This window comes from Gambusia affinis, linkage group LG02, assembly GCF_019740435.1.
Source record: "Gambusia affinis linkage group LG02, SWU_Gaff_1.0, whole genome shotgun sequence".
Classification (NCBI taxonomy): Eukaryota; Metazoa; Chordata; class Actinopteri; order Cyprinodontiformes; family Poeciliidae; genus Gambusia; species Gambusia affinis.
In genome coordinates, this window is record NC_057869.1 from 1 (window position 1) to 26,279 (window position 26,279).

The 26,279-nt window shown below is 38.5% G+C and overlaps 1 protein-coding gene across 1 annotated transcript in view; it reads right to left on the bottom strand.

Annotated features, from left to right (window-relative positions):
• Window positions 1-843: 843 nt before the first annotated feature.
• LOC122844429 (cAMP-specific 3',5'-cyclic phosphodiesterase 4B-like) overlaps window positions 844-26,279 on the bottom strand; it is a 47,124-nt gene continuing 21,688 nt past the window's right edge. The window contains exons 5-6 of the mRNA XM_044139843.1: window positions 13,638-13,750; window positions 844-1,678 (exon numbers count right to left, since the gene is read on the bottom strand). Coding sequence (XP_043995778.1) covers window positions 1,487-1,678; window positions 13,638-13,750 — 305 coding nt within the window. The 3' untranslated portion in view covers window positions 844-1,486. The remainder of the gene's footprint in view (window positions 1,679-13,637; window positions 13,751-26,279) is intronic.

The window sequence follows — 26,279 nt, forward strand, 5'->3', positions numbered from 1 at the left end:
TTTGCTGTTCAATTAAATGTCAAAATTTGGTTCAAAATGTGTCCACAAAGTATACACTTTCAGTCTTGCTTCTCCATTTTTCCCATGATATAGGAAAAAAATACAGTGTAGATTCTGTGAAAGAGGTAGTGAGCATCTGTTTTATTAATATTCAAAAAGTGCATCAAAGTCCAGGCAGTCGATCGATGTGTTTTAAGACCGAAAGTGATGCGTGGTTTTTAAGTTTTGATGGATTCAATAAAAGGTATAAATTATTTTTAATTCTATGAAGGTATAAATTAAATTCCTTTTCCGCTAAGAGAAGAGGTTAAATAGTTGTTTCCTTTTTCCTAATCTAGGCGTGTTCTACTGCTGGCCCGTCAAAGGGAATTAGCCTGAGTGGGCAGCAGGATATGGAGGGCAAAAAAGGGCACACGTGAATAGTGTGCCTGTTGCCAGCCAGAAATCTCCCATGGATTTGTGCCAGAAATGAATGAAGATGTTAACTGATCCAGAGAATTGCATTCAGCTTCACATCACTGTTTTTTATAAACAAAGAAAGCAGACGGGCAGCAATAAATTGAAAAGATTTACGGTGGGTCTTTAAAAGAATCATGGGGCGCAAATCACACTGGATAAAAATCTAATTTCCCTGTTTTTGCATATACGCTTTTAAAAAAATGACAGAAAGCAAACATTGGTGCACAGCTGACATGACGTTAGTGTTCATGGATGGACAGATTAAAAGGTCCTGCCGGTCAACTGCAGAAACATCAGGCCAGCTGCGCCACTTTAGTCATTAATGTGGGCACATCCTTCTATTTTTCTACCTTCTGCCATGTACATCGGTCAAAGCGGTCACCCTCTCCCTTGTCAGGTCAGCAGGTGGGTAAAGGGACAACAAGGTGTTCCCAGTGACAGAGAAGCAATAAGATCTGAATGAGTCACCCAATCAGCTGAGCTTATCTCACTGCTAGTGAAGGGGGTTCCTCTGTAGATCCTTTTTCTGTCTGCTCTCTGCTCCCTCCCTCACTTGTTTGTCTGGAATCCTCCATTTTCCTCACATATTACAGCACTTTTAAATCATTTTCTTATATCTTACTCTAGTTGTTGTGAAGTTTAATATATGCAGAATAAACTATTATGGAATGTTTTCATTTGCATTTGGTTGATTCTGCTGCAGTCTCAAAAACAATAACATTTCCAATTTATGCAGCAATAAACTCTTATTTTTCTCCCAGTTTACCTCTTTTAGATACTAACAAACCAGTATATAGCTTTGTTTTGCCCAAATACCTTAAAAAATATACACATTCATTTTAACTAGTTCTCTAAATATTGGAGGAAAGGTTGATGGCGCAGTATTTTTCACTAGTACGCCCCCACAGTGAAGCCAGGCAGAACCACTTACACAGCTGATCATGTGGGAAACAAAATGAAGCCTCCATAAATGTTCAAATGAAAATGTACTAAAATGAACCACTTAATACTTTCAGATTTGTCACATTTAAATGTAATTACACAACTCACAATAAATGTCTTTAATAAAAACTATTAGTGTAGTTTGGATACAGATTATTCTTGTGATTTTTACTTTATTTTTACCTAGGAAGGTGTTGGAGATGAATTCGGAAACCTGATTCCCAGACCGACTCATCTCGGATAGGTGCGTCAGCTCCCGATTCAACATTCTCTTAAACTGCAGGAGAAAAGGGGAGGGAAGAAGGGGAGAGAGGAAAATGTCGTCACTTTCCAAATTGGGGGAAACCTGGCAAAAAATTATATTACAAGATATTGTGAAAATCCAACAGCCCCACGTTTGATTTAATCAGGTCAAGAATGCCATTCAATTACAGCCTACAATCAGTGGGGAACAATGTGTATTTTCCCCTCCATTTACACAGGAATTAATTATGAAACAACCATCATTTGAGCAACCAGCAGGGGACCAGAGGCTTTTAATACCCCTTTAAAAGACTCCACAGGAACCAATTTCAAGTTATATTAAACACATTCACATTTAACAGGAATCTATCCGGCCAGTCGACTGCGTCAGTGTGGAGGAATTTTAATGCAGGCAAGAGGAAATTTTGAACAGTTGTCCCTGATGTCCTTTTTCACATTTTCTCCTTACATTTGGAGCCATTAGAGACCAAGAAAATATGTGCAGTTGATGATACATGGAGACCCAGGCACTGCAGCAGCAGATGTTTATGACAGGTTGATGCATGCGCGTGCACACACATACAAACAGAGATACAGCTCTGCAGAGGGCTCAAGATGGAGCCCGAGCCTCAAAACACCATTCTGTCTGAGCCCATCTACCCAAAAAGATGGAAATGTTATCAGATCTGCCACCAAACAATAAAAATGAAACTCCACAAATGTACCTGATGAGAATTTTTTTCAATAAGAGCAAATAATTGATATGATAACTAAGGAGCGAAGAGAGCTAGGACAATATGAGTGCGGTATCCCAGCGTGATACTTAGTTAAACACCACACACCTTGATGTAACCCCAAGACACCGACAGCAGGTAGTTGGCTTCAGGCATTTTGGACCCCGTTGTTTGGTTCCTACACAAAGCCAGAACTGTAATCCAATAGGGGAAAAAATTTACTGAAGTCAAGCAGGATTCTTTTGGCACCAAAAAAAAAAACAATCCTCTATCTTCTCTTCTCGACAGCAAAGAGAGCAGCTTTATGATGGCTCGCTCTCCCTCTCAGCAGAAAAGGGCCAGTTCCAAATCTCCATGCTTGCAGATGGAGGAAATAGATTGATAAGATGTTTGGAAAATCAGCAAGAAGATCCAGCTGTACGGGGCTGAAGAGGCAGCAGCAGCTGTTGGAGCCGTGAGCTGGGGACTCTCGGCGTACTGATGAATAATGGAGAGGAAGCAGGGAAGGGAGGAGGGGAAAAACACAGCGATGGAGACAGGAGGAGGAGGGAGAGAGGCAGCGATGTTCATCTGACTGGAGGGGGGGTTCCTCCGCTGGATTTGTCTCGCCTCGCTGCTCTCCCTTTAGCTCTCTCTCCCCCTCCAGCTTGTCTATCTTTCTGTGTTTTTTTTCCCCTTTTCCATCTCTTTTTTCCCCTTTCACTATCTGCCAGCCATAGCAACACTCTTTTCGGAGCATATGATTTGACAGAAATAGGAAGAGGGGGCGCCCTAATTACAGCTTGTATGAAGTTTTGAAGCAGATATGAGTTCCACGTTTTTTCCTCCCAAAAATAATTTACATACTTTTCAATTTTCAGCCTTTCTAATCCCCTCTTTAAAGCCACTTATATCAAGTCATCCAGTGAAGGGGATTGTAATTAGGAAGTAAAAACAAACCCTCCTCCTTTACAGTGAAACAATGAGCCATGTTTTGAGGAATGTGAGCCTGTGTGAACTGTATTTTTAATCGCCATTATCTCCACTATCGCCTGCTCCTCTTCAACTCCCCTCTTCTCGAGTCCTCTGTTGTCTCCTGACAACCAAGTGTGGCGGCCATTGTATAGACCTCATACGCCTGTTCATTATCTGCATCCCATAATAATATTGGATGCCAACAGGGTGTCTGTGGATGGCTATTTTTAACAAGCGGAGTGGGAAAGCTGGTCGGAGGAGGTGAGAAAATAAGAAAAGAAGAAAAAGAGCAGAGAGATGGCAGATAATTGCGTCTGTCCCCAAACTGGGGACGGATGCGGCTTTATGTCTTTGGCTTTGAGAGGAGTGTGTGTGTGACCATAGAAACAGCATAAGAGAACAAGTACATCTTTTTTTTTTTTTTTTACTCATTTAACAGAAAAACTGAAGGGGAGAAATGCAGAAGAGGCTTTCCCTTTTTCTTCATGCGGTGAAGCTGCTGAGCTGTCACGAGGACACACCACACACATCGCATCCAGTGTGCCCCATTCCCTCCCTCCGCCTCATCAATTCCAGGCTCTTTACCACTTATGTGTCAATTTCTGCCAGTGATCAATCTCTCTGCCCGCCTTCCCGAAAGAATCAATGAGCTGTCCTTGGTGCAGGTGCTGCAATGTACAAGGCTGGGGCCACCTGACTGGAATCCACTCTTACATCAGTACCAGTGCTCCATTTCAAGGTGTGAATTTGATTTTTTGGCAATTTCTGTCAAGATTATTATTTGTGGAGCCCCAGAGAGGAAGGCTGCAGCGGTTTGCTAAAGAGAAAACATGGCATTTGTCATGTCAGAACCAATCAATTGGAAACTGTAAACAGAGATCTGTAGGAGCCTTTAGATCCAACGTTGTTTGTTCGAACTGGGGAGCATGAGTGGGAGATCAAAGCTTTTCTGAGAGGATTCCAGATTATCCTCCCACTAAGGGAAAGGACCAGAAGAGAGGGGGTAGTTGCAAGGAAAAAAAGAAAAAAAAAACAGGAGGCAGCCCTTTATATAATAGCTCACTACATAATGTATAAGAAAACCAGAAATAACAGCAAGGGGGGTGTCTCTCTACAATGTGTCAGAGAACTGGGCTTTGCCAGAGGCTGCAAACATTCATTAGTAGCCACAAATGCACACTAATGAATGTGTGCATTCATTAGTGTGCTGTTATACACTTAAATATAGTTGATACTTACATGTAACGTGCAGATTTTAAAGACGTACTCTAGAATTAATTAAGAATAGCATCATAATGGTAATTTCTTTTAGTATTACTTAATAAAATTAAACTAATTGTGTAGATAGATTAGACGCAAAGTGAAATGCCAGCATATTAGTGGAAGGTTAAGTGGAAGAAAAAAGTAAAGATGTGGGGGTTTTTTCTTCGTGGTGAACATGAAACACAGCTTTGACGGGATTGGAAGCTCTCTGGGTGCAATTTCCAAGTTCAACACGTCCTTTTATAACTGAGTTTAATATCCATGCATTTTAATCCCATATTCCTCCCTGGTTTTCGTCCCTGCCTACAGTGGCTGGGTTGATTCAGCAGAGAGCTGCCATGACAGAGGCAGGGAAGGTGAATGAAGCCTGTGGCATTTTAATTTGACCAGCACGGGAGTGATGGGTAAGGGGGGACACCCAGAGCTGAGCTCCTGCATTTAGATGTGATTTCATCGGACAGCTCGCTGTGCAGGGCAGCCAGGCAGACAGGTAGGCCTGCACGGGGTCTCTCCTGACACGAGGCTGAGAGGATCTACTCTGCTTGCACTATAGCAGGATGTTAGGGAAGGCCTGATGTGAGATTCTGAACCTCTGGACACTCTGCCACGTTCTCTGGCGTCTCATTGAAAGGACTTTACGAATTAGATTAAGGGAAATTTTGGCACTTTTAAATAGCTAAATTGTCCAATCTGTCCTAAACCATCACATATTTCCTGTTTTGTTTAGCTATTTATTCTACTATTTGGTGGAATTATCGACTACTTCTGACTTAAATTCTATTTCAAATAATATTGAAAAATAAACAATGAAATCTAGAAAAAAATTGTGTATTCAGAGTCATTCTTTGTACATTGTTTACTTGAATCCTTTCCACCAGGCTGAAGTTGTACCCAACAGCCACTAGTGGGTGCCCTACACTACACTCCTGCTGCAGAGAGACCTTCATTGAAAGTTTTGTAAAGCTTGTAAATAACTTAGTCAATAATCTTAATAGGCATCAAATGCTAAGAGGTTTTTAGAATTGAAAACTTTAAAGTTTGCTTTCACTTCACCTGAAATAAATGTTTCACATGAATATTTACCATTCTTTCCCCTTTAGTGCATTTTCATGTTCTTGTTTGCCAAATTTTGCAAGGCTTTGATTTTATTTCCACTTTGTTTGGCTATATGACGCAAGCTGGCAAAACTGGCACCAAAGCCACTCAAGGTGACATAATTCTGTAAAGATCAGGGGAAGAGTCTTGCGTATGTGTTGTGCGTAAATTCACCGGAGGTGCAAAAGAAATACTACCTCTCACTTCCTCTGACTCACAAAGCCATGTTATAGAGACTTATTCATACATATTCTGCCCCAGATTATGCAGTACAAAGCATTAAACAACAAAAAAAAAAACAAGAGAGTTACAAAATTGGACACGTTTTCACAAATTGCTGAAAACAGCTTTCAGGCTGGTTGCAAAATTTTGCTCAACCTGCAATATCTCACATATTAAATGTAAAACTCAAGATGTTTCTCCAAATAATTTACTGTCAAAGAAAAAAAGTATTGAACACAGTGAAAAATTATCCACAGCGATTCTTCCTTCTAACCCAACATGACCCCTAAAGGAATTTTTTTTGCCAACACACAAACTTGCTCTCTGTTGAGTTTGTTAAAATGTTTGGATATGTCATTTTTAATCTGCTTGAGTTAAATATAACTAATCTTATTAAGTATTTTCCTTATTAACTTGAACCCTTCTGACAACACAAAACCACGCCAAACAACAGAAACAAGCTCACAGTCTGTCTTCTACTGCATGTGCTGTTTGTTTCATCAAACTGCTCAATTTATTTCAGTATTGCCACTTTACAGATCATTTGTGAAACAACAAAAAAGACAAAGTCTAGTTTAAAAAGCAACCTCAACTTTGGTTTCTTTCAATTCTTTCCAGTGAATACTAAGTTATTCCCATAAACAAAAAGCACGACAGGAAGGATTTCTGTCCATTCAGAATATTTTCACCAACACTTTGAGGATAAACAGAGATTCTTGAATGGTGAACAGAGATACAGACGCATCTTTTATCTAAAAAATATATTTAAAATTTGATCAATAAAATTGTAGATTGCAGTGCAGAAGGTTGAAAACAAAACGGTCATCAAACTTCAGCCGTCATCTTCCACTGCTGTGGAATACATTTAAAGTTCTTCCAACCACTTTGAACAGAAAAAGACTGGTAGCAATAACAAATGTTCAACAAAAAATGAAATAAAAAAACCTTGTGAAGCAGTTCTGGACTTAAAGTTCTCAAAGAACCTTGAACAGCATGAAATTTAAGTAAACTCACCTTTTTCCAAAAACTTAGCTTCCCTAACTTCTTGTCTTTTCTGTCAAAGCAGCAGGCACCCATTATTGCTGAGCGCGGAGTGCAGACCTGAGCAGGGCGTCCGTCCGTTAATGTGTCTGTCTCGCTCTGACTACAGTATGAGTAAAAGGACTGAGCCCCGGCTCTTTGACTCTGGGAAATGCCACAACTCTGGTGACTCACTTTGGGCTGCGAAGTCTGACTTGGCTTTACCTCACACCCTGTGTATGTGGCGCAATGACTGAATGTGTTTGAGAGTGTGTGAGGCAGACACACTCCCCCTTATGGGGCAAGGCCCGCCTCCAGTCTCTTTGTTCCTTTTCAGCCTGCTCATTCCCCAGCAGCTGGCGGTCACAGTTCTGATGTTTATGCTGTCAATATCACTCTGATCAAACTGATCAACAGAAGGCTTGAATTTCTTAGAATAGGATGAACCGAAGCACTTTTTTTTTTTTTTTTTTGTCTTCATGGAAATTAAACTTGATGTAAACAGACCAACATCTTAGCACAGCAGGCTGATACCAGCAGCTTCACTGTTGGCTACGCTCCGCCACATTCAACACCACTAAATATCTGCAAGACAGCATAAAACCGCTCTGCTGATCCAAACAGAAATTTGATTTGAATAGTATAACTACACTTTCTGTGTTTCAGCTGTGAGTAAATGCACTCGCAAGCCACTTTGTTACAAACATCTAGTGACGCAGAGGTTGGATCCCTTTTCTTTTGAGAACTGCCCTATTCTTTATGACAAATTTAATGTGCTAGAAACCCTCACCAGGGCTTTTGGTTTGTTTATAAAAGCATCCCACAGTGGCTGCAGATTTAACAGCTACTGTTTCAAACCTCCTTTTCCACCAAATCCCAAAAATGTTCAACAGAACTGAGGTCTGTTGACTGTGGAGGACACTAGAATAGAAAAAACTCATTATCACGTTAAAAGAATAAAAAAACAAAACGTTTGAGATAACTTGAGATTCATGTCAGTGCATTATCCTTCTGAGTGAAGTATCAAAAAATGGGTGCACTTCAGTCATAACAGTTTATTAGGCAAACATGATGGAAAGAAATGAAGGAAATAACTCTCCACACACACAAAATGTACAGATAAACCTACATTTAAAATAAAAAATCCAGACAAAGTTTTTTCTTAAAACTCTTCCAAGTGTGTCTAAGTAAAAGTTTTGACCCTTTCCACCACATACATGGATTCATTTTACATGCATATCTCCTTTGGTGCATGCCCAACCATGATTATGTTGAAAATCAGTCCCCAACTTCTGCATTGTAGTAGCTATTTTTCAAAATAAGGGATTAAAACTCAAATTTGACTAAAAACTTCAATTCAGATTTTTTGAACTGTATGTCAAAGCAATTATGGGAAAAGCCAAAGTACTGAAATTAATCATCACAAATTTGACAGTTTATGTATAAGAACACCAAGTGACTGAGTTTTATTACAGCAATGTCTGTTTTTGAGGTGAAGTAGCTGGACAACAGATGCAATGATGTCACTTTGTGTTAAGGAATTAGAAAGTTAAGCTTACGACTGCTTATTTAATCATACACTGACAGATGAGTAAATCAGCTGAAAATAAATCTTAGTTGCCTGCCTTTACATCAGATGACCAGTTATATAAATGAATCTGAATAGCTGAAAGTGTGAATATGTAGTACTTCAAAGTTTTTTTCTTTACAAAACTACCTTTGAAACGGTTTTCTTAAGCGCTACTCTCACCCTCTTTGCATAACAGAGAGGGGTTTGCGGCCTTGACAAACGAAAACATCCCAGCACTCAAACAGACCTCGTCTCATCTATGCCAGTGATGCAGAACAAAGAGGACAGTCACGTACTGAAAGCCCTTAGCAGCAGGAACAGCCCTTGTGTCTCACCTTGGAGCTGCAGCCGTAACCTCTTACATTTCACTTCCCCCTCCTGACTCGTGTTTCATACGCTGCTGGAGCTTCAATTCAGTTTTTCCATCCGCAGCACAATAGATGCACAAGGGTCACATTTGCTGATTAGCCCATTCGTGTTAACAACAACAAAAAAGAAAAAAACACAGGTTGAATGTACCAACCCACATCAGAGAGCAGACTCAACAGTTGTACAATGTTTTAGTTTATTGCAAAAACAGGACTGAGACAGAGATAGCAGATCCGAGGGAGATTAAGCTGCAGTTAGTGCAGACGCAGCACACATAAGCACGGCAGCACACGTAGACATAAAGTTTACATGCATTTGATGAAAACATGCTTTCTGAAAAGCCTCTTTTGGCTACATGTAAGAACACGTAGACTCTCGCAAAGTCACAGAGATGAAAAGGTCACAGCGCACAATGAGAACATTGTGACACCTGATATGTTCTCTGTGGACCAGAAATTTATCACAATGACTAATAATCATTTCAAGAGCCAGAAGACCCAAACATTAAAGTACAAAGCATGAATAAATCACAACTCAACTGAGCATTGTATTTTAATGTGGGAGAGTGATTTCAAAACACACATTTCTAACAAAAACGTCCCTCTGAGCTCACTAAAACCATTGAGCACTTGCATATGTGGATGATACGTTTTGATAGTCTCATATTTAGTAAGATGCAATGACTGTCCAAAACTATTGTCAGATTAGTATATAACACCCTTTCTTTAATAGAATATGCTGAACTGATTAGTGGTCGCTTGGATTGCTGCTAAATCGCAACGTCCCTATTAAAAAAGAAGTTCTTTATCTGGTTAAATAACTACTATTGCTGGCCACCTAGACCTTTTGTTGAATTAACCCTTTTACTATAAAGTTCATCTATGCAGAAAGTTTTGTTCGAGGATTATCCAACAAGTGGAAACTAAGATTTAAAGGACGGACCAAGCCTGAAGGATAAGGGCATAACACAGCTCATACTTTGGCTGACACAGGTATCCAAGCAGGAAGTGAAATAAACTGGAAACTTCCTTTTTTACGATGTGTTTTGCTTCCTGTCCTTTCACTACCGATCCTCTGGTGATGTTTGACAATCATATTGGATTAATACTGCTTTGTCCTTCAGACTGTCTCAGTTTTTGCTCCATCCCAGATGTACAACTGCAGCTGTATTTAACCCAACTTTCTTATTCAGTCTTTCATTTCATAGAAACATGCTGAAGTGTTTTTGGCACAACAGGTTAACAATGTTGGTTAGAATTGAAGCAGAAATTACAATGTCAGCCAAAAGGCTGCAACACTTTTTTCTTTTGATGAACATATACATATATTTTTACACAAGCAGTTGTTTGCCACTGTGTCTACAAACAGGTGGTTTATTATTCCTGAAGTTTCACCTGATTTTTTTCTCCTTACTGGATAAATTGCAAAATAAATTTTTACATATTTGGTGAAATTCTTTTGCTATCTCTACATTTGTAATGTGCGTCTGTTGTTGCGTTTGGTAACTGGTCAAAACTGCTTGGTACTTCCGTAATCATGAATCTCATGAATCAATTCCAACAAGCTAAAACTGGCCAAGGTGCTATCATTTCACTATTATGTCAGATGAGACTAAATCATGGCAAACAATAGGCGTAATATCCTTTGGAATATACAGGTATTATTCAGTTCTGATATGTTGTTATCCAAAAATGTGTTTTTAATCATTTAATCACTTGTTTATAGAGAACAGTCCAGCTGACATTCAGTTCTGGTTGTTAGTGAGGACGGTGAAAAAATAGAATAAAAAACTACCACCAATATCTAGCCAAAAAAGTAAGATGGGACGTCTATTGTCGTCTGAAAAGAGTGGAGGAGATCCGGATGGAGACAGGAAGAGAGAGTCATTCTGCCCAGCGGTCTGCAAGGATCCCTGACACACTCATACTCTTTGACACACACAAACGTTCTCTCTCTTCCTCCTGAGTTTATTGTGTTTGACCCACTGGGGGATCTCTCACATCCTGTTGTCCAGTTTTATGAGAAATAACAAGCTTTTCCTCTCAGCTTACGAGACAATTTGTTTTTACATTTTGTTCTCACCTTAACTCTCTTATCTGTTCTTTGACCTTAGCCAAGCAAGACAACAAATTAACAGGTCTACAAAACAACTTGTATAGTAGGCTATGATTAGATTTTGTTGTGCTGTTCATGACATTGATAAATAGCTGAGAAAAACAAAAATGGATTATATGTCTTGCTTTTTTACATCATAAAAAAACTTCCTAAGAATCGGAAAATTCCCACCAAAATGTTTTTGTTTGTTTTTATAGCAATTCCCCAGTGGCACACTGCACCGCAGAAGGCCATAATAACATTAATATGTCCACCAACAAAATAAAAGCAAACTTGAATAAACAGTTTGTAAACAGCCTCAGAAATTAAACATTTATAGCACAAAGAGTAAACTAGTAATATCCCCATCAGCATTTTTTCCCTCTACAATTCTGATCCAAATCATCTTAAAAACGTTAGAGTCAAAAACCACTGATTCAGAAAATTTTAAAACTCAGCATCTTTAAAGTGCAGTAAAATAATACTAGTTTCCTCTCTCACAGCAACATAGAAAGCCACAAACCTCTGACAGCTATTCACCCAAAAGCTCTGTAGCTTAATTGCTTGTTTCTGAAGAAAGGTTGCTCTAGTTCATATACTGTGCTGTTGTGCTTTGAATTTCATTAAATGTATTGATTAGTGTTTTAGGTGTACTGCCTGCAGCTCTCGCCCATTCAGACAGGTGACATGCACAAGGTGCAGAACAGGTGACACACACCAGGGGCCCCATCCAATACAGTCTCTCTTTCACCCTAACCCTAACCCCCAAACCCTGTCCACATAGAAACTAAGTTTATGGTTAAAAAAAACTGAAATAACAAAATAGGCGGTTTATATTCAACGATACCATCACTCTGAACAAAACAACTCAAGTTTAGTGTCCTAGAAATCATCATCAACAGCTGAACATTTTTAATGGGTATTTTACATCTGGCTCAGTTTGTCTATTTACAGTGAACTTAAAATGCAAGATGAAAAAGTGATTGACTAAGAATAAACACCAAGTCACATATAACTGCACATTTCTATTTAAAATGTTAGTCGAGAACTTTTTTAGTTCTAGACTAAGAAAATCTAGAACTTAGGATAAAATGTATCTTTCAACTTTAATTAGATGTGCACAATATATTGCCATTGGATTATCAGTGTGTCCTCTGATTACTATAACCAGGTGAGGTGGGTGAAGTGGGGGAAGAGGTTATCATCACCTGCTGCTTTAGGATGCATATTGCAGTATTTTTGACTGGACTCCCCAAAGAGTGTGGACTTTTTCTTTTGTTTGTTTGTTTTTCTGAACAGAGATTGTTCACTGTAGTGTTCCTGGATCTTAGATTGTTTGGAAAATCCCAGATTCATTAAATCATTATTATAAATCTAAAACACAACCACACATATGAATATAACTGATGATTCTTAAACAATAGCTAAGAAGTGACCTTAGAATAAAATATTTCCAAAACCCTTTGCTTGGAACAGTTTGAACTTGAACAGCTTGAAATGAAAAGAAATTTGAATATTGTTCAATAAGTTTTTTAATTTTCCACTGGTTCTAATGACGTTTTTTTTTCCCTTTACAGTAAATTGGTTCGTGCAAAGATAAATTTTCCTTCATAAATATTTAAACATTCTCTAATAATTTCCTTATTTTCAAAAGGAGGATGAACAAATTACCAGTACTTCCCATCCACTAACAATGACTCAACAACTAACACAGTTAGAGTGGCACTGAAAAATTATTTAGTAAGATCTAAGTGTGAATTGACAGGTATGACAAACTACTTGTTACTGGAATGCAAGCTAAAATGAAAGTATTCTAAATATGTAATTTGCACTTTGTTTTGACAAGTCTGGTTCAGATCCACAGTGAGACAAGTGGCTTCCTCTTACATGCTTTTTTTTCTGGTAGCATAACTTTGTCTCTAAAAGTTAGGTTAATTATACAGAAAGTGTTTTTTTTCTACAGCCATCAAGGCTGAGAGTACTACAACATTTTTTTTTTAAATATTGCTGAATAAATGCAGCAAGGTGCTTTCTACAATATTATTTGATTTCTAGGAAATAAATGAACTTAATTTACTGACTTTAAAATGTCCATATCAAATACCATTACAAATCTGAGTATAAAGGTTATGAGGTTACTTATATAAAAAAACAGGAACTGAACCTTGGTGCACATCACACTGAATCAATGATGCAGAGGAACCAGCCGACAGTGAAATCAAGTTTTACAGGAAACGTGCTGAGAGCCACAGCAAGCCGAGGTAATAACAGTTGTGTAACCAACTTTGTAGAAATGTGGACAAATAAAAAAAATTGATCAAGCTTCCTGTTGATTTAGGAAATAATTAGTTGATAAGAAATGTATGTATGCAGGCAGTTTATAAGCCAGTCAGTAAACACTGCAGCGCCCCCTGTGCAGCCAATGCTCTCCTTTTCAGCATGCTGGACAAGTTTAGACCGGGGAGAAAACTTCTGACCTTGCTTAGGAAATGCATTAAAACTTTGGATTGGATTGGTTATACTCTTTGCTCTAAGCAGTCTAAAAGTCAACCATTCCTTACCGGTTTGGAGCAGCAAGTGTTTTATTTTGTTTAAATATGATTAAACCTTCTGTTTTGCACTCTTCAGAAAATTCTTCACAAAAAAAAAAAGAGAAATGTGGTCTCCCCTACCTTATTGGAGGCCATGTCGCTGACAGACCGGTATGTCTGGATGGTCTCCAGCTGGTCAAGACACCAGTCCAACTCCTCCATTGTCTCCATAGCCAGCTTCTGGTACGCCTCATCTGTCAGACACCCGGTACACAGAGACACACTGTCAGAACAGACGCTGTACATGGAGCCCGAATGTTGCCCACCGGCTGCATGGCTCTGCTGCGGCTGCTGTGGAAGAGGGTGAAACTTTAGCTGTGCCACCCGGGTGCAGTGCTCCTTCATCATGAGGAGGTGCAGCCGTGGCGAGCTGCTGGAACTCGCAGCTGTCGATAGAGCAGAGGAAAGCTGCAACCCCGACCTCGCTCCGTCTGCCTCGGTGCGTATGCGTGTCACACATTCAACCCCCCTCCGTTTCCAAATCTGAGATCCTCAGCCGATTTGCATAATGTCGCCCCCCACCACCACACAGCTCCAGGAAACCAGATACTCCCCACCTTTTCCATTGCCACACACAGACACACTCTACCCCAATTCACAGGAAGGCAACACATCCAGTAGCACATCTTTTGCAAGTATTTTGTCATTAATTTATTACTTTTCTTCTGACTATAGGGCCCTGAAAAAGCACCACCCCAAAACACACTTGTTTTTTAAAATTTCAATGTTTTAAACACATTTTAAAATCTGGTAAAAATAAAAGTTAATCTAAAAGTTATTCTCAAATTCAATTGAATTAGGAAAAAAATCTATCCAAACATACTGGCCTTATGCAAAAAAGTCCTCTAACCCATTTTTTGAGTTTTAACGGCAACAGGTGCCATCAAATATTTGCAACAACTGCCATTTTACATCCCTGTGGAAGAATTTTGAACCAGTCGTTTTTGCTACATTGTTTTAGTACAATCATATTGAAGACATTGAGAATGAACAGTCTTTTTAACGGTTAACCCTTCCTCCTCTGTTTTTGAGCCATTCTCTTTCTCGTGTCCTTTAGCTCTTGGTCCTATGACATAGGTTTGATCAAGCTTAGGGTTAGCCTGCTGGGAGGACATTCTACTCCAAAACTTTCTGCATCACTTAAAGCCAGTTGCAGAGTTCCTGTAAAACCAAAACAGCCCCGGACAAACATTTTTTACACTACCTGCAGGGGTCCACCCGACAGCAAATGTTGCTGTGAAAATATGAAAGCAAAGTTGCTTGGAAGCGTGCAAACATGATGGTAAAGGTCGAACCACAGACAAGACACAAATCTTGATGAAATCTGCAAAAATTAAATGCAGCAGAAAACTTCACTTTCTAGCTTCATCTCAACCACACTTAGTTGAAACATTTTTGGTTGAAACACTTTGAAGAGACCTGAAATATTCACATTCTTTGGAATTCTTTTGATCAACAATGCCACAAAGTATATTGATTATTTAAGCAGTTGTCAGTCATTGTTAAATTGAAATTCACTTTCTGTAGGGGTCATATTGGTATGGGCCTTCATTTGAGATTTTGCTGACATAACCTTGAGAAAAATGTATCACAATATCATAGTGTAACACAGAAATGTAAAAGAAAAACATTAACATTGTTTAATTAGTTTTATTTTAGACAAAATAGTACTTTTACTGCTGCTAAAACAACAAAAATTTTTGAAAGTTAAGTTGCAATTTTTATCTTGTACTGATTGTGTGTTTAGGATTTGTCTTTGTAGTACACAATATTTTTTTCGGCTTCTTTCAGTTACCTGACTATTTTGCAGCAACACGTTGGGGAGGGAGAGCACCAAGTTACTCTATGCCCCTTACAGCCAGAGAAAATTCTTGGACGTTTTGGTATTTATTAAAAGCATTTGAACTGTAGGAGCCTTGTGATAAAAAATGTTAGCCATTTTGACATCATAACTTTACAACCAGTCCCTGCTCATTTTGTTAGTATGCAACAATGTTTTTATATTCCAAGACAACATGTTAAAGAGCCCGTATCAAATACGGGCTGTCAGGTCCCTGTATGACGGGTGTCGGAGTCTGGTCCGCATTGCCGGCAGTAAGTTGGGCTTGTTTCCGGTCAGAGTTGGACTGACCGGAAACAAACAACTGACCGCCAGGGCTGCCCTTTGTCACCGATTCTGTTCATTATTTTTATGGACAGAATTTCTAGGAGCAGCCAAGGTGTTGAGTGCTTCCGTTTTGGTAGCCTTAGGATTGAATCTCTGCTTTTTGCGGATGATGTGGTTCTGTTGGCTTCATCATGTCATAATCTGCAGCTCTCGCTGAAGCGGTTCGCAGCCAAGTGTGAAGCGGCCGGGATGAGAATCAATGCCTCCAAATCCGAGGCCATGGTCTTGAGCTAGAAAAGAGTAGAGTGCCTTCTCCGGGTCAGGGGAGGGGCTATCCTGCACCAAGTGGAGGAGTTCAAGTATCTCGACAGTCGAATTGGCGCAGCGTCTGCCGTCAAGCGGGCGCTGTACCGGTCTATCGTGGTAAAGAGAGAGCTGAGTCAAAAAACGAAGCTCTCGATTTACCGGTCGATCTCCGTTCCCGCCCTCATCTATGGTCATGAGCTTTGGGTCATGACCGAAAGAACGAGATCATGGATACAAGCGGCCGAAATGGGTTTTCTCCATAGGGTGTCTGGGCTCTCCCTTAGAGATAGGGTGAGAAGCTCAGTCATCTGGGAGGGACTCAGAGTAGAGGTGGCTCAGGCATCTGGTCGGGATGCCTCCTGGACGCTTCCCTGGTGAGGTGTTCTGGGCACGTCTCACCGGGAGGAGGCCCCAGGGAAGACCTAGGGCCTCCTCTGGGTCTTCCCCGCTGGAGGGACTATGTCTCTCGGCTGGCCTGGGAACTCCTTGGGATTCTTGGAGGAGGAGCTGGAACAAGTGGCTGGGAAGAGCCTCCCTTCTGAAGCTGCTGCCCCCGGATAAAGCAGAACAAAATGGATGCATGGATGGATGGATTTTAAAAGAATGATTTTATAAATTTGTGGTATAACAATCAGCCGAAGAACTACAAAAGTAGACTTAGAATTGAAAAAAAATGAATGCATGCAATAGAAATTAATGTTATTATTGCAATCCTTTCTTATAACTATACAGCTATAAATCAAATCTGGAGAGGGTGTGTTGGAAAGCAAAGAGAGTTTGCTGGTTGGGTTCAAGGAACACACACACACACACACGCACACTTGTATCCGACGCCCCAGCGCTGTTTACACTCTGGGTCTCCTAGCTGCAGAGCACAACATGGCAGCCGGGTTGGATTGCGGCGACCTTAGTGCAGCCGCATAGAATCTGTCCCTTGCTCTGATCTCTCTGCCATCAAAGACGCGACCCTGTTTGCTCTCCCAAACACGAGAGGCACCTGGCGCCCTGCCAGCTGGCCTCTCTCGTTCTGATCAGGGGATTGAGAAAAGGAGAGGCAGTTTGTGCATGTGTGCATGTGTTTACTTTCACACCACCAGCGCCCGATGTTCAAATGGTTTACACCTCTTTGAGATTTTGCTTTCCAGTATTTCCAATGTCTTTGAGGTGGTTTATTTTTCAAAGATCATGGGATCTTTTATTTTATAAAAGGCAAGACTGCCTTTTTTGCTTTTCTATTTTATATCTAGCAAAAACTTTAAATTAACTCTGTCAGTGTAACTTACATAATTTGTAAGTAGTTTTGAAAGTGTGGCTAGCTGGTTAAACAGTGTTTTGTCACATAGCTTTAAGTTGAAGCTAAGAGAACAAAAACAGAGATTGACTCAACATTTTGTGAAAATCTCAAAATGGGCAGAAAGTTACAGTCATTTTAATCTGAATAGCTGTAATTCACAAATACAGAAAATATTCAGATTATGAGAAGAGGCATCCATAATAATATCCAACTAAAATTACAACATAGCTCATTTATGAGGCAGAGTATAACTTACCAAGTCTTTTCAATTTTAAAACACCCAAAATGTGAAAATGCACATTACAAGATGTAATTTTTGTACATAATTATTAAAGAATACATATCAGCTGTGCTAAAGCTACCTTTTGAAAAAAAGCTCCGATTTATTCCAATGTGTTGGATTTTTAGCCATTTATTTGATATGATTAAAAAGGCGCCTTAAAAAGCCTTTCTGTTGTTAGCAATAATTTATTTATATCTAGAGGTGTGGAAGTCAGAACAGTTACTGTTACACAGCTATAAAATTTAACAAGACTTCACAAATATTTATCTGTCAGTGGTATCATTTATTAGCGTTCAGCATTACAAATGGTAAACAGACTCCATGTGTATTCCTTGTAGAATAAGCAGACCCTTATCTTAACCAAAACAGAACCAATATTTAATAATGCAGCTGACTTTGAAAAATAGAACAAGAAGGATAAGATGGAGGATCTTTGCTGTGATATGTTCAGCTTCCTGTTACCAGCTGAAGTCGTCTTTTCAGGACATTTTGTGACTCATTTAATTTAATTTAATTTCTGCTTCTCTCCCCCCTCTGCGCTACAATCTGATCAGCTTGGATACGTTGAAGTTGAAGAGTACGGAGATGCGAGTCACACAGCCAAAAGAACTAGAAAGACCTTTTGACTGAAACTGTTCCAAACATATTTTAATCCTCAAAGAGGAGAAAATCTAACAATGATATTTCAAACAAACACCATATAGAAGAAGGTCTGTGGTGTCTCAATGTTTGAAAAACACATTGTAACTGGTGAATTTTAATTATTCTTTTGCATTTTGCAATCAGATGCACTGAATGAAATCATGTCCAAGTGATGAACACATACGAAGGCATGCGAGTAGCGAAGGGGATTTCCACAGCCTCCAGCCGACACAAGGACCTTTCTGATCAGCACTCAGACCTACAGTGAGTGTCCCACTGGGGCAGACAGGAAACCCACACACAAACACATGTACAGTCGACACACACACACACACACACTTATACATCTGCTGAAAGGTCTCATTACTGTGTTCACACACACAGACGTGCACTTTCCAGCTGAGAGAGGCAGAGCTAATAAACTGAAGAGACAGGGAGGGAGGATAACGAGGGATATGAGGTCAGCACGCTCTGTTTCAGTTTCCCTTTGTTTCAACAACTGGATAAAATTACAGAAAATACCCACAAAAAACACCTTTGTGCTCATTTTACTTACAATCAGTAGCTTACATTCAGGTTAGTGGAAGATTACGTTGAAATAAAGTGAAGCACTAAATATACCACTTGTTTAATGAAAATTAAATGAGTACCAACATAATTCTTAATATAGTAAATGAACTACATCTACTGTGTCTCACAAGTTGCAATTCCTCTAGATGTTTTTAATATACAATAAAAACTTTCTCTTTGATAATCGGAAGTATTTCACCTCATTCAATGTGGGTTTTACCTTTTCAACAGATCTATTGCAAATCACCAGCGGTTTGAACCACTGAGACGAGGAAGAACAAATTCATGTTGACAGATTATGTTCATATTAAATTCTGATCTGACCACCTAAATGTTGTAGATGAAATTGAGACCGATTGGATAATTGGCGACACTTTTCCAATCTGTAATTGTTCAACTTTGGTGTAACTTTTAGCCTCTGTTTCATTTTCTTAGCAGATGGAATGGTCAGTGGTGTGGTCTGCTGCTGCTATTACACATATATTTCAAAATTTGACATGTCAGGTGGTATTTCACACAGCCTAATTGTATTGAGTTATTATTTGAACTGCTCTTGAAACCAGTCTGCTCATTCTCCTCTTACATAATCTTGTCCACAAAACTGCAGCTCACTCGACATTATCTCATTTTCAGACCATTCTCTGTAAACCTCAGAGTTGAAAAGCACATTACAGTTTCTGAAATATTCACACAAGCCTGTCTGACACCAGTAACCATGTCACATTTAAAGCCCCTTTCTTTCTTAGTCTTGTGCTCAGCAAGTCAAGGCGCCAGATGCAGTAATTTTTTACCAAGTGATTGAGTAATTCACTATATGTGCTAATTTACCTGAATACATAATAAAATGGCTTGTGAGAGCCTTTGTAACATGTTATGCAGCCCTACTGGTGTCCACTTTAAATTGTTATGTGTGAGTATGTGACGAGGGTTACAGCTTCTGATTCAGGACGGACTAAAGGGCAATTCTACCTTGTTTTTCACAACCTTAACCATCTTCTCTAGTTTGAAAACAGCATGACTTACACTTTTTAACCCCAAACAAGATTATTCTAAACTAATGACAGAATATCTAAAACCAAGTTTGTGATTTATAAAACTTTTAGTGCAAACTACATTACTGTAGCCTGGGTTTGGAGAGTAAAGTTTGTAATTTCAGAGTTGGCCAAGTTCAAGTGTAGTTCAGAGAGAGAAAAACACAGTAATATAGCCCTTTATCGAATGCTCACAAATTAAATAAAGGTTGTGGAACAATCAAGTCCAGTTTTGAAGAATATCTACTTTTAAACTAGAGCAGAGTAAGATGCTCAAGGTAGTGAAATATTAGATGGATTTACCCTTTTTCACCAAATTGTACGCTACAATCAGAAACACCTCTGAAGCTTTGTGAGCATATGTATGTAATTGTTTGTCCATTGTGTTGCGCTGTGATGGACCCTGTCTCTTGCCCATTTAGACTTGGACATAGCCACCAACCTTTCTTCAACCCATAATAATAAAGAGAGTATGTAAAATGGATGTTTTGTTTTATTATTTATGGCTATGGGAGACATTATTACTGCTACATGTGAATGTAGATTGAAAACATTATTCAAGGAGAAGACTTCAGACTCGCACATGATTGTAAACGTGACACAAATGCATGTCACCTTGCCCTTGAGAGGCACTTTATCATTACATCCTGCTTGTGACGTCGCAGTCAATACAGAGTATGGAGGACCTGGAGTCAAAATCTATAATTTGGTTCAATAGTTTATTATAAGCAGAGAAGGCCTACAGAGACATGAAAGCAGACACATTTATAAATTGAGAAGGTATAAACAGGGGGAAGCATCTTAATCTGCATTCCCATATTCAGTTTAATTACTGAACAAACATGTGTCAATGGTGTTTTGTTTTTTTTTCTTAGTTACATGCAACACTTCGGGTGAACCGGTGTCACCCTTACACAGAAATTATAACTTTTGACCTGCTGGTAAGTGGCAGCAATGCCAGTAAAAGGTGCTACAAACAGAAACACTACCAATGTGGTTGCACAACACTTACAAACAAAGACCAGAGTCTGTGAGATGAAGCAGAAGGCTGTTCTTTCCAATGTGATTTCACTTACTCAGTTTTCACATGTTTTAGAGAATTGTCAGAAAGAATTTTGGAAAGTGGGGGCAGAGGTGATGTGTATTGTGGTTTTTACGTGACCTGACATGACTGTCAAATATTCAATTAGACAGAATATTTATGCAAAGCTGGTTCTGAAGAAACAAAATGACATCACTGGTCTGTGTTTTGTTAACATTCATTTATCTGATCTACAAAGACTTGGAGTCATGTGTCATTAAATGGCATCAAGAGTATGTTGTTCTGTGGTTGTGAATGATAAACAGAAGGGCGGGAAATAATGACTTCACATGCTGTTGTAATGGGGAAAAGGGATTCTGATAAAAGCTTGCAATGACAAAATTTATTGTTCTGGGATGTAGTGCTGGTACAACATGCTGGTGGCTCTTTAATGTGGTGACCCTGCAGAAGCAGCACTGCAAAACACGCAATAAGAGTCACACAATCTTTTTTTTCTAAAAAACATGCTTGCATATTTGACTTAGTTTAAAAGCTACCAGCTTATTATCTTTAACAATGATTCTAACTACCAACAGCTCAGTTCTGTTGAATAAAAACTGTCAGATTTAGCCAGACTGAATCTATATATTCTGTTGTTTTTTTCTTGCACAATTTCTCTGGGCGAGTTTTTTTCATGTCTGCCAGGAACAATAAATCTCCCAATTCCCAGTATTCTTCTAATTTGTTCATTTTCAGCAAACAACAGACACAGAAAACAGAGATTGGATTAAATTGAATTGACAAGAAGTGTATTTTCGATGAGCTCATGGCAGGAAATGTTCAGAGTTGTTTGCAGCAAAGACTGTGTGACGTGCCTGCTGTAGCAAAAGGGGAGCATTCGGTTCAAGTTTGACTTGGTAAAAGATCAGTCATCCTGTTTCACATGCATGTGATTTTGAGTCTCGCTTGTACCTCCTCTTCTTACTTTTACACTGACATAAAACGGGCAACCAAACATCTAAGAAAATGCAGAGATCACAGCTAAAAAAAAAACTTTCTGCTTTCTCACGTACAATATTTACTCCTGAACAGCTAACTAACTTGTCCTTACATTTCTTAGGGTATATATTAAAAAAAAAAAAAAAAAAAAAAAAAAAAAAAATTTCTTAGGGTATATTTCAAAATGAAAGAAACACTGACAACAATGGATCTAAAGAGAGATGTTACTGATAATAGATGTCCTTGCAAAACCATTACATTTAATTCCAGGGTTGTCAAGTGTTTTGATATGAATGTGTTAAGTGATCCCCCCCATCTCCATATGCTGATATTTTCATATTCTGCATCTGAAGATGTAGGTTAAAAGAAACCACTTATTACATATTTTCTCTTTTTCATAGAAACATAGATTTAAAATGAAATGAGCTTTGTAATACTAAACAATGAAATCAGAATCCTAAACAGTTTCTCTCAGGGCTAGATATGCACCAGTCTTTTACTGACTTATTTTATTTAGCATCTGCTGCTGCCAGGTTGGCTGGTCTGAGTATTTCAGACAATACTAATCTGTATAGGAGTTTTGAGGCCTACAATCTTCATCAAGCTCCAAAATTGGAGTTGAAAACGTTAACATGCAAAATACACAATAGGTGTATACACATTGTCAGATGGATGTCAGGGTTACTGTATATGGAAAATAAGGGTTCAACCCAGAGTTCATGCTCTGCTCCAGCCTTGTCCTTTTCAACATTATAAAATCATTAGATTAATCAAGTACTTTCCCATTGCAGTGAATACTTGTCAGACACAATCTCATTGATTTAATGACTTTGATAGGTGCACGACATCAGCAAAAACAGATAGGGATTAGACACATTTATGATGTAAATGTGACAAACACATTACGATCAGTGAATATTCTTCAGAGACAGTCTGACAGCACAGAGTCTGAAGGTTCTCTGAAGTTTAAGGCAAGATTCTCAGGGTGTTACATGCAGTTCTTGCAGCTATCTGGATGGTCATCGTGTTCTGATGTAAAAAGAAAACAAATCAGTTTTGGCTCTTCATCTCTTTCTCTCTGATAACACAGACGTCAGCAAGGTTCTCCGACCTATCAACAACTACCCAGTAGACCTGGTGAGTGTTACACTGTCCTTGAGCTGTCTCCCCCCCACTATCTTCATTCCCTGCATATCGTTTCCTTTCACTCAGCTTTATGGTTTTTAAACTTTAATTTCCAACACTTGAACAGGTGAAACACACACACAAGAAAGCTAATAGAGCAAGCTTTGTTGGTGTTATCCTTCGTTGGAGCCAAAGCAATGAGTGAACTGAATGGCTCTGAATTTTCTCTTAAATTTCTTCTTACAATAGTAAATTTCATAGTAATAAAAACACAAATTGCCCTAATAATTGTTGTCTCTAGCTCAGCTGATCTTAAGTGAAGAATATCATTGTCCAAAACACTTTTACTTCTAGTTTTGCTAGAAGCAGCTGCAACTGAAGTCTCATGTAAATGGTAAAATTTATACATTTATGTTACACTTTTATAGTCATACTGACCACTCAAAGTGCTTTACACTAGAACCAGTCACACTGTGTACATACCTTCAAACACAGATACACAAATTGCTAGGCAACTTGGTGCCTGTCTTGCCTGAAGGAACATTGACATGTTACAAGAGAAGGCTGGAATAAATACCACAACTTTCAGATTGTAAGACAACTTCTGTGCCCTCAGCCAAATTCGCCGTATCTGAATCATAACCACGAGTGTGTGATTAACTATTAGTAAATGTCCTTTTGCAGTTTATTCTTCCATTTTTTTTTTGCCATTTCACTCCAATGTACTTTAATTTCCTACCAGGAAAGAAAACATTTTTCATCCATGTCACATGGTGACTCTATTAGAAGAGCCTAACAACTGGTATAGTTGTCAAGATCAGAAATATTGAACTGATAAAGAGAACTTGTTGGTAAAGGAAAACAGTTTTGTATCGAGAAGCAATAATAGTCAAGACATGAGAGACTTTCAGCTAATCACCATCAAAACTATGTAGATATAATGAAAGCTACAATTGGATTAAAAGTAAAATAGATGCATGTCTCTAACAGCCAGAGTCATTGTATGCTATCAGAACTGTTAAATAAGGCTAATGATGAATATTCATTTCTGCCAAATTGAAATTCCTGACAAAATGGAAATAAAAATAAAAAAACATGTTTTCACAATAATCATGTAAATGACTATTTACTATCATCTATAACCTGAATATTCAAGTACCTGGATGTTATCTTTGCTGTAAGAAGTAAAAGAAAATACATAAACTGATTATGATTCTGCTGATCAGTTAAATCATGATTTGGCTTTTTTTGGTTCCGTTTTATTGTTGAATTGATTTTACAAAAGGACGCTTTTCGTGCACTTACACAAAGAGGACAGAGTAATGATGGTGGTGGGGTTTTTTTGTGACAGGGCATGTATTAAAGGGGGGAAAGCTCCACAAATACCCAAACAAAAGGGCCTGTCTGTGAAGCAGAGCACGTTTGAATCCATCTGCACAGAGCTGAGCAGGCCTGCTGGCAGGGGAATACTTCAGGAAGGGCAGACGTCTACTTTATGACTGTTCTGACGTCAATGGCATAATTCAAATACTTGCAGAGTGCAGGCTTCCAGCTTTCTAAACCTGCTCTCTCTTTCTGTGGCGGGGTGCAGTCAAAACCTGGCATGGAGTTGGACACAAAAACAAATTAGGAAAATAACTGCTGTGGAATTCATTAGGGCTTGTTTACTTTTGTCAATCGCCCTGGAGTAAATATTTTGTTTATTGGAGCTAAATAAGTCATATCAGAACTAAATAGCACCAATAAACATATTGTTGGTTTTATCGGCCTTCAGCTTTCATAACACGGACTGACATACCTTTCAATTTTAAGCTTACATGCTTCCAGTCCGTGAATAAAACTACAGTGCAAATCGGTGAAAATGAAAACAGCTTTAATAAAATAAAATCCAAAGAGCAAGCACTGCATGAATACAAATAGTTTGGTTAGCAAAACTGAAGAGGAAGCTTACTTTATAAACAATTAAACCCTTTTCTATGAAGAAATACTCCCTCTTACTAAAAGAAGGAAGTGAGACCCATTTAGTGTGAAGTGGTGAGTTGGAGACACACCACTAACAACTTAAAGCAACAATACTCTGAGTTACAGGGGATATGCTAGTACTAGTACTAGTTCTTCTATGTGTAAATTGACTTTTAAAGAATGCCTATAAAATGCTAAGCATTTACAGCCCTTGAGCTTATTCATATTTTCTTATTGTAAAACCACAAACTTTATTGGATTCTGTTGATTTTTTATGGTTTTGTGGTACCTTGCATTGGTCACAATGCAGATAATTGTGTAGTGGAAAAAAACCACCAGAAATGTTTAACAAAATATAAAATTTTTAATAAAAATGTGGCATGCATTTGTATTCTGTTCCCTCCCCTCTCATGCAGATAAATATTGTGATAGATGTGTTCAACTATAAAAAAAAAAATCCCATTTATTATTTGTGGTGGCAAGAATATCTGAACAGGTTCAATGAGTATAAGTACTGATACTTTATTGGTTCCTTTCTATTTTAGTAACTTTAATGATGCAGTTTACTAAAAGGTTCAGTTGAATGGCACAGTAATTAAAAAATCCCTTCCTATTACTTAATGAATTAAAATGAGTAACAAGATGAATTGGCTTCATATGAAAATAAAGAAACTTGATAAATTCAAGACAGATTTAAAACAATTCTGGTTCTTGTTGCCAAATATCAAACTTGTATTGTTTTCTTCTGATAAGGAAAAGATGCTTTTGACATTTTCAGTAATTATGTTTTGTAGGAAAAGGGTGGTGCAACTGGAAAAATGATAATTGATAATTGATAATTTACAAGTCATACATTTTCTATGTGGTCCAATGTAATGGAAACAAAACACAAACTGTTCAGAAACGGCTTCAGTGATGAACTGCAGCATTTTGATGGCAGAAATGACATAATCAGCCTGCAGAGCAGACAGAAGAGTTAATAAAATACAAAAGGCAACAAATCTGTCGAGTAGGATCTGGCATTCAATCATTACAAGTCAGATTTAATTGCTAAGGTGAAGAAAATATTCCACTTCGAGAAGTAACACTTTGGCAGCTAACACAAATCTGAAAAAAACAAGAGTTAAGTTAACATGAATAAAGGCATATTAACTGATCAATAAAACCACTATTGACATCTAGTTAATTGTAAAAATCCACTTTAAGCACTTCAGCAGCATCTTAGAGCCAGAGGCCAGCTGAGCAGAACAAGTCTCACTATGGACAGATAAGGTTCTAGTGCAGATTTGGCCTTTGTTTTCAAATAAGATGATTTTTAAAAAGCTTGTTGAATGGGTGGCAAATTTATTTAAAACATTTGTGTGTTTCCTATAGAAAATCTTA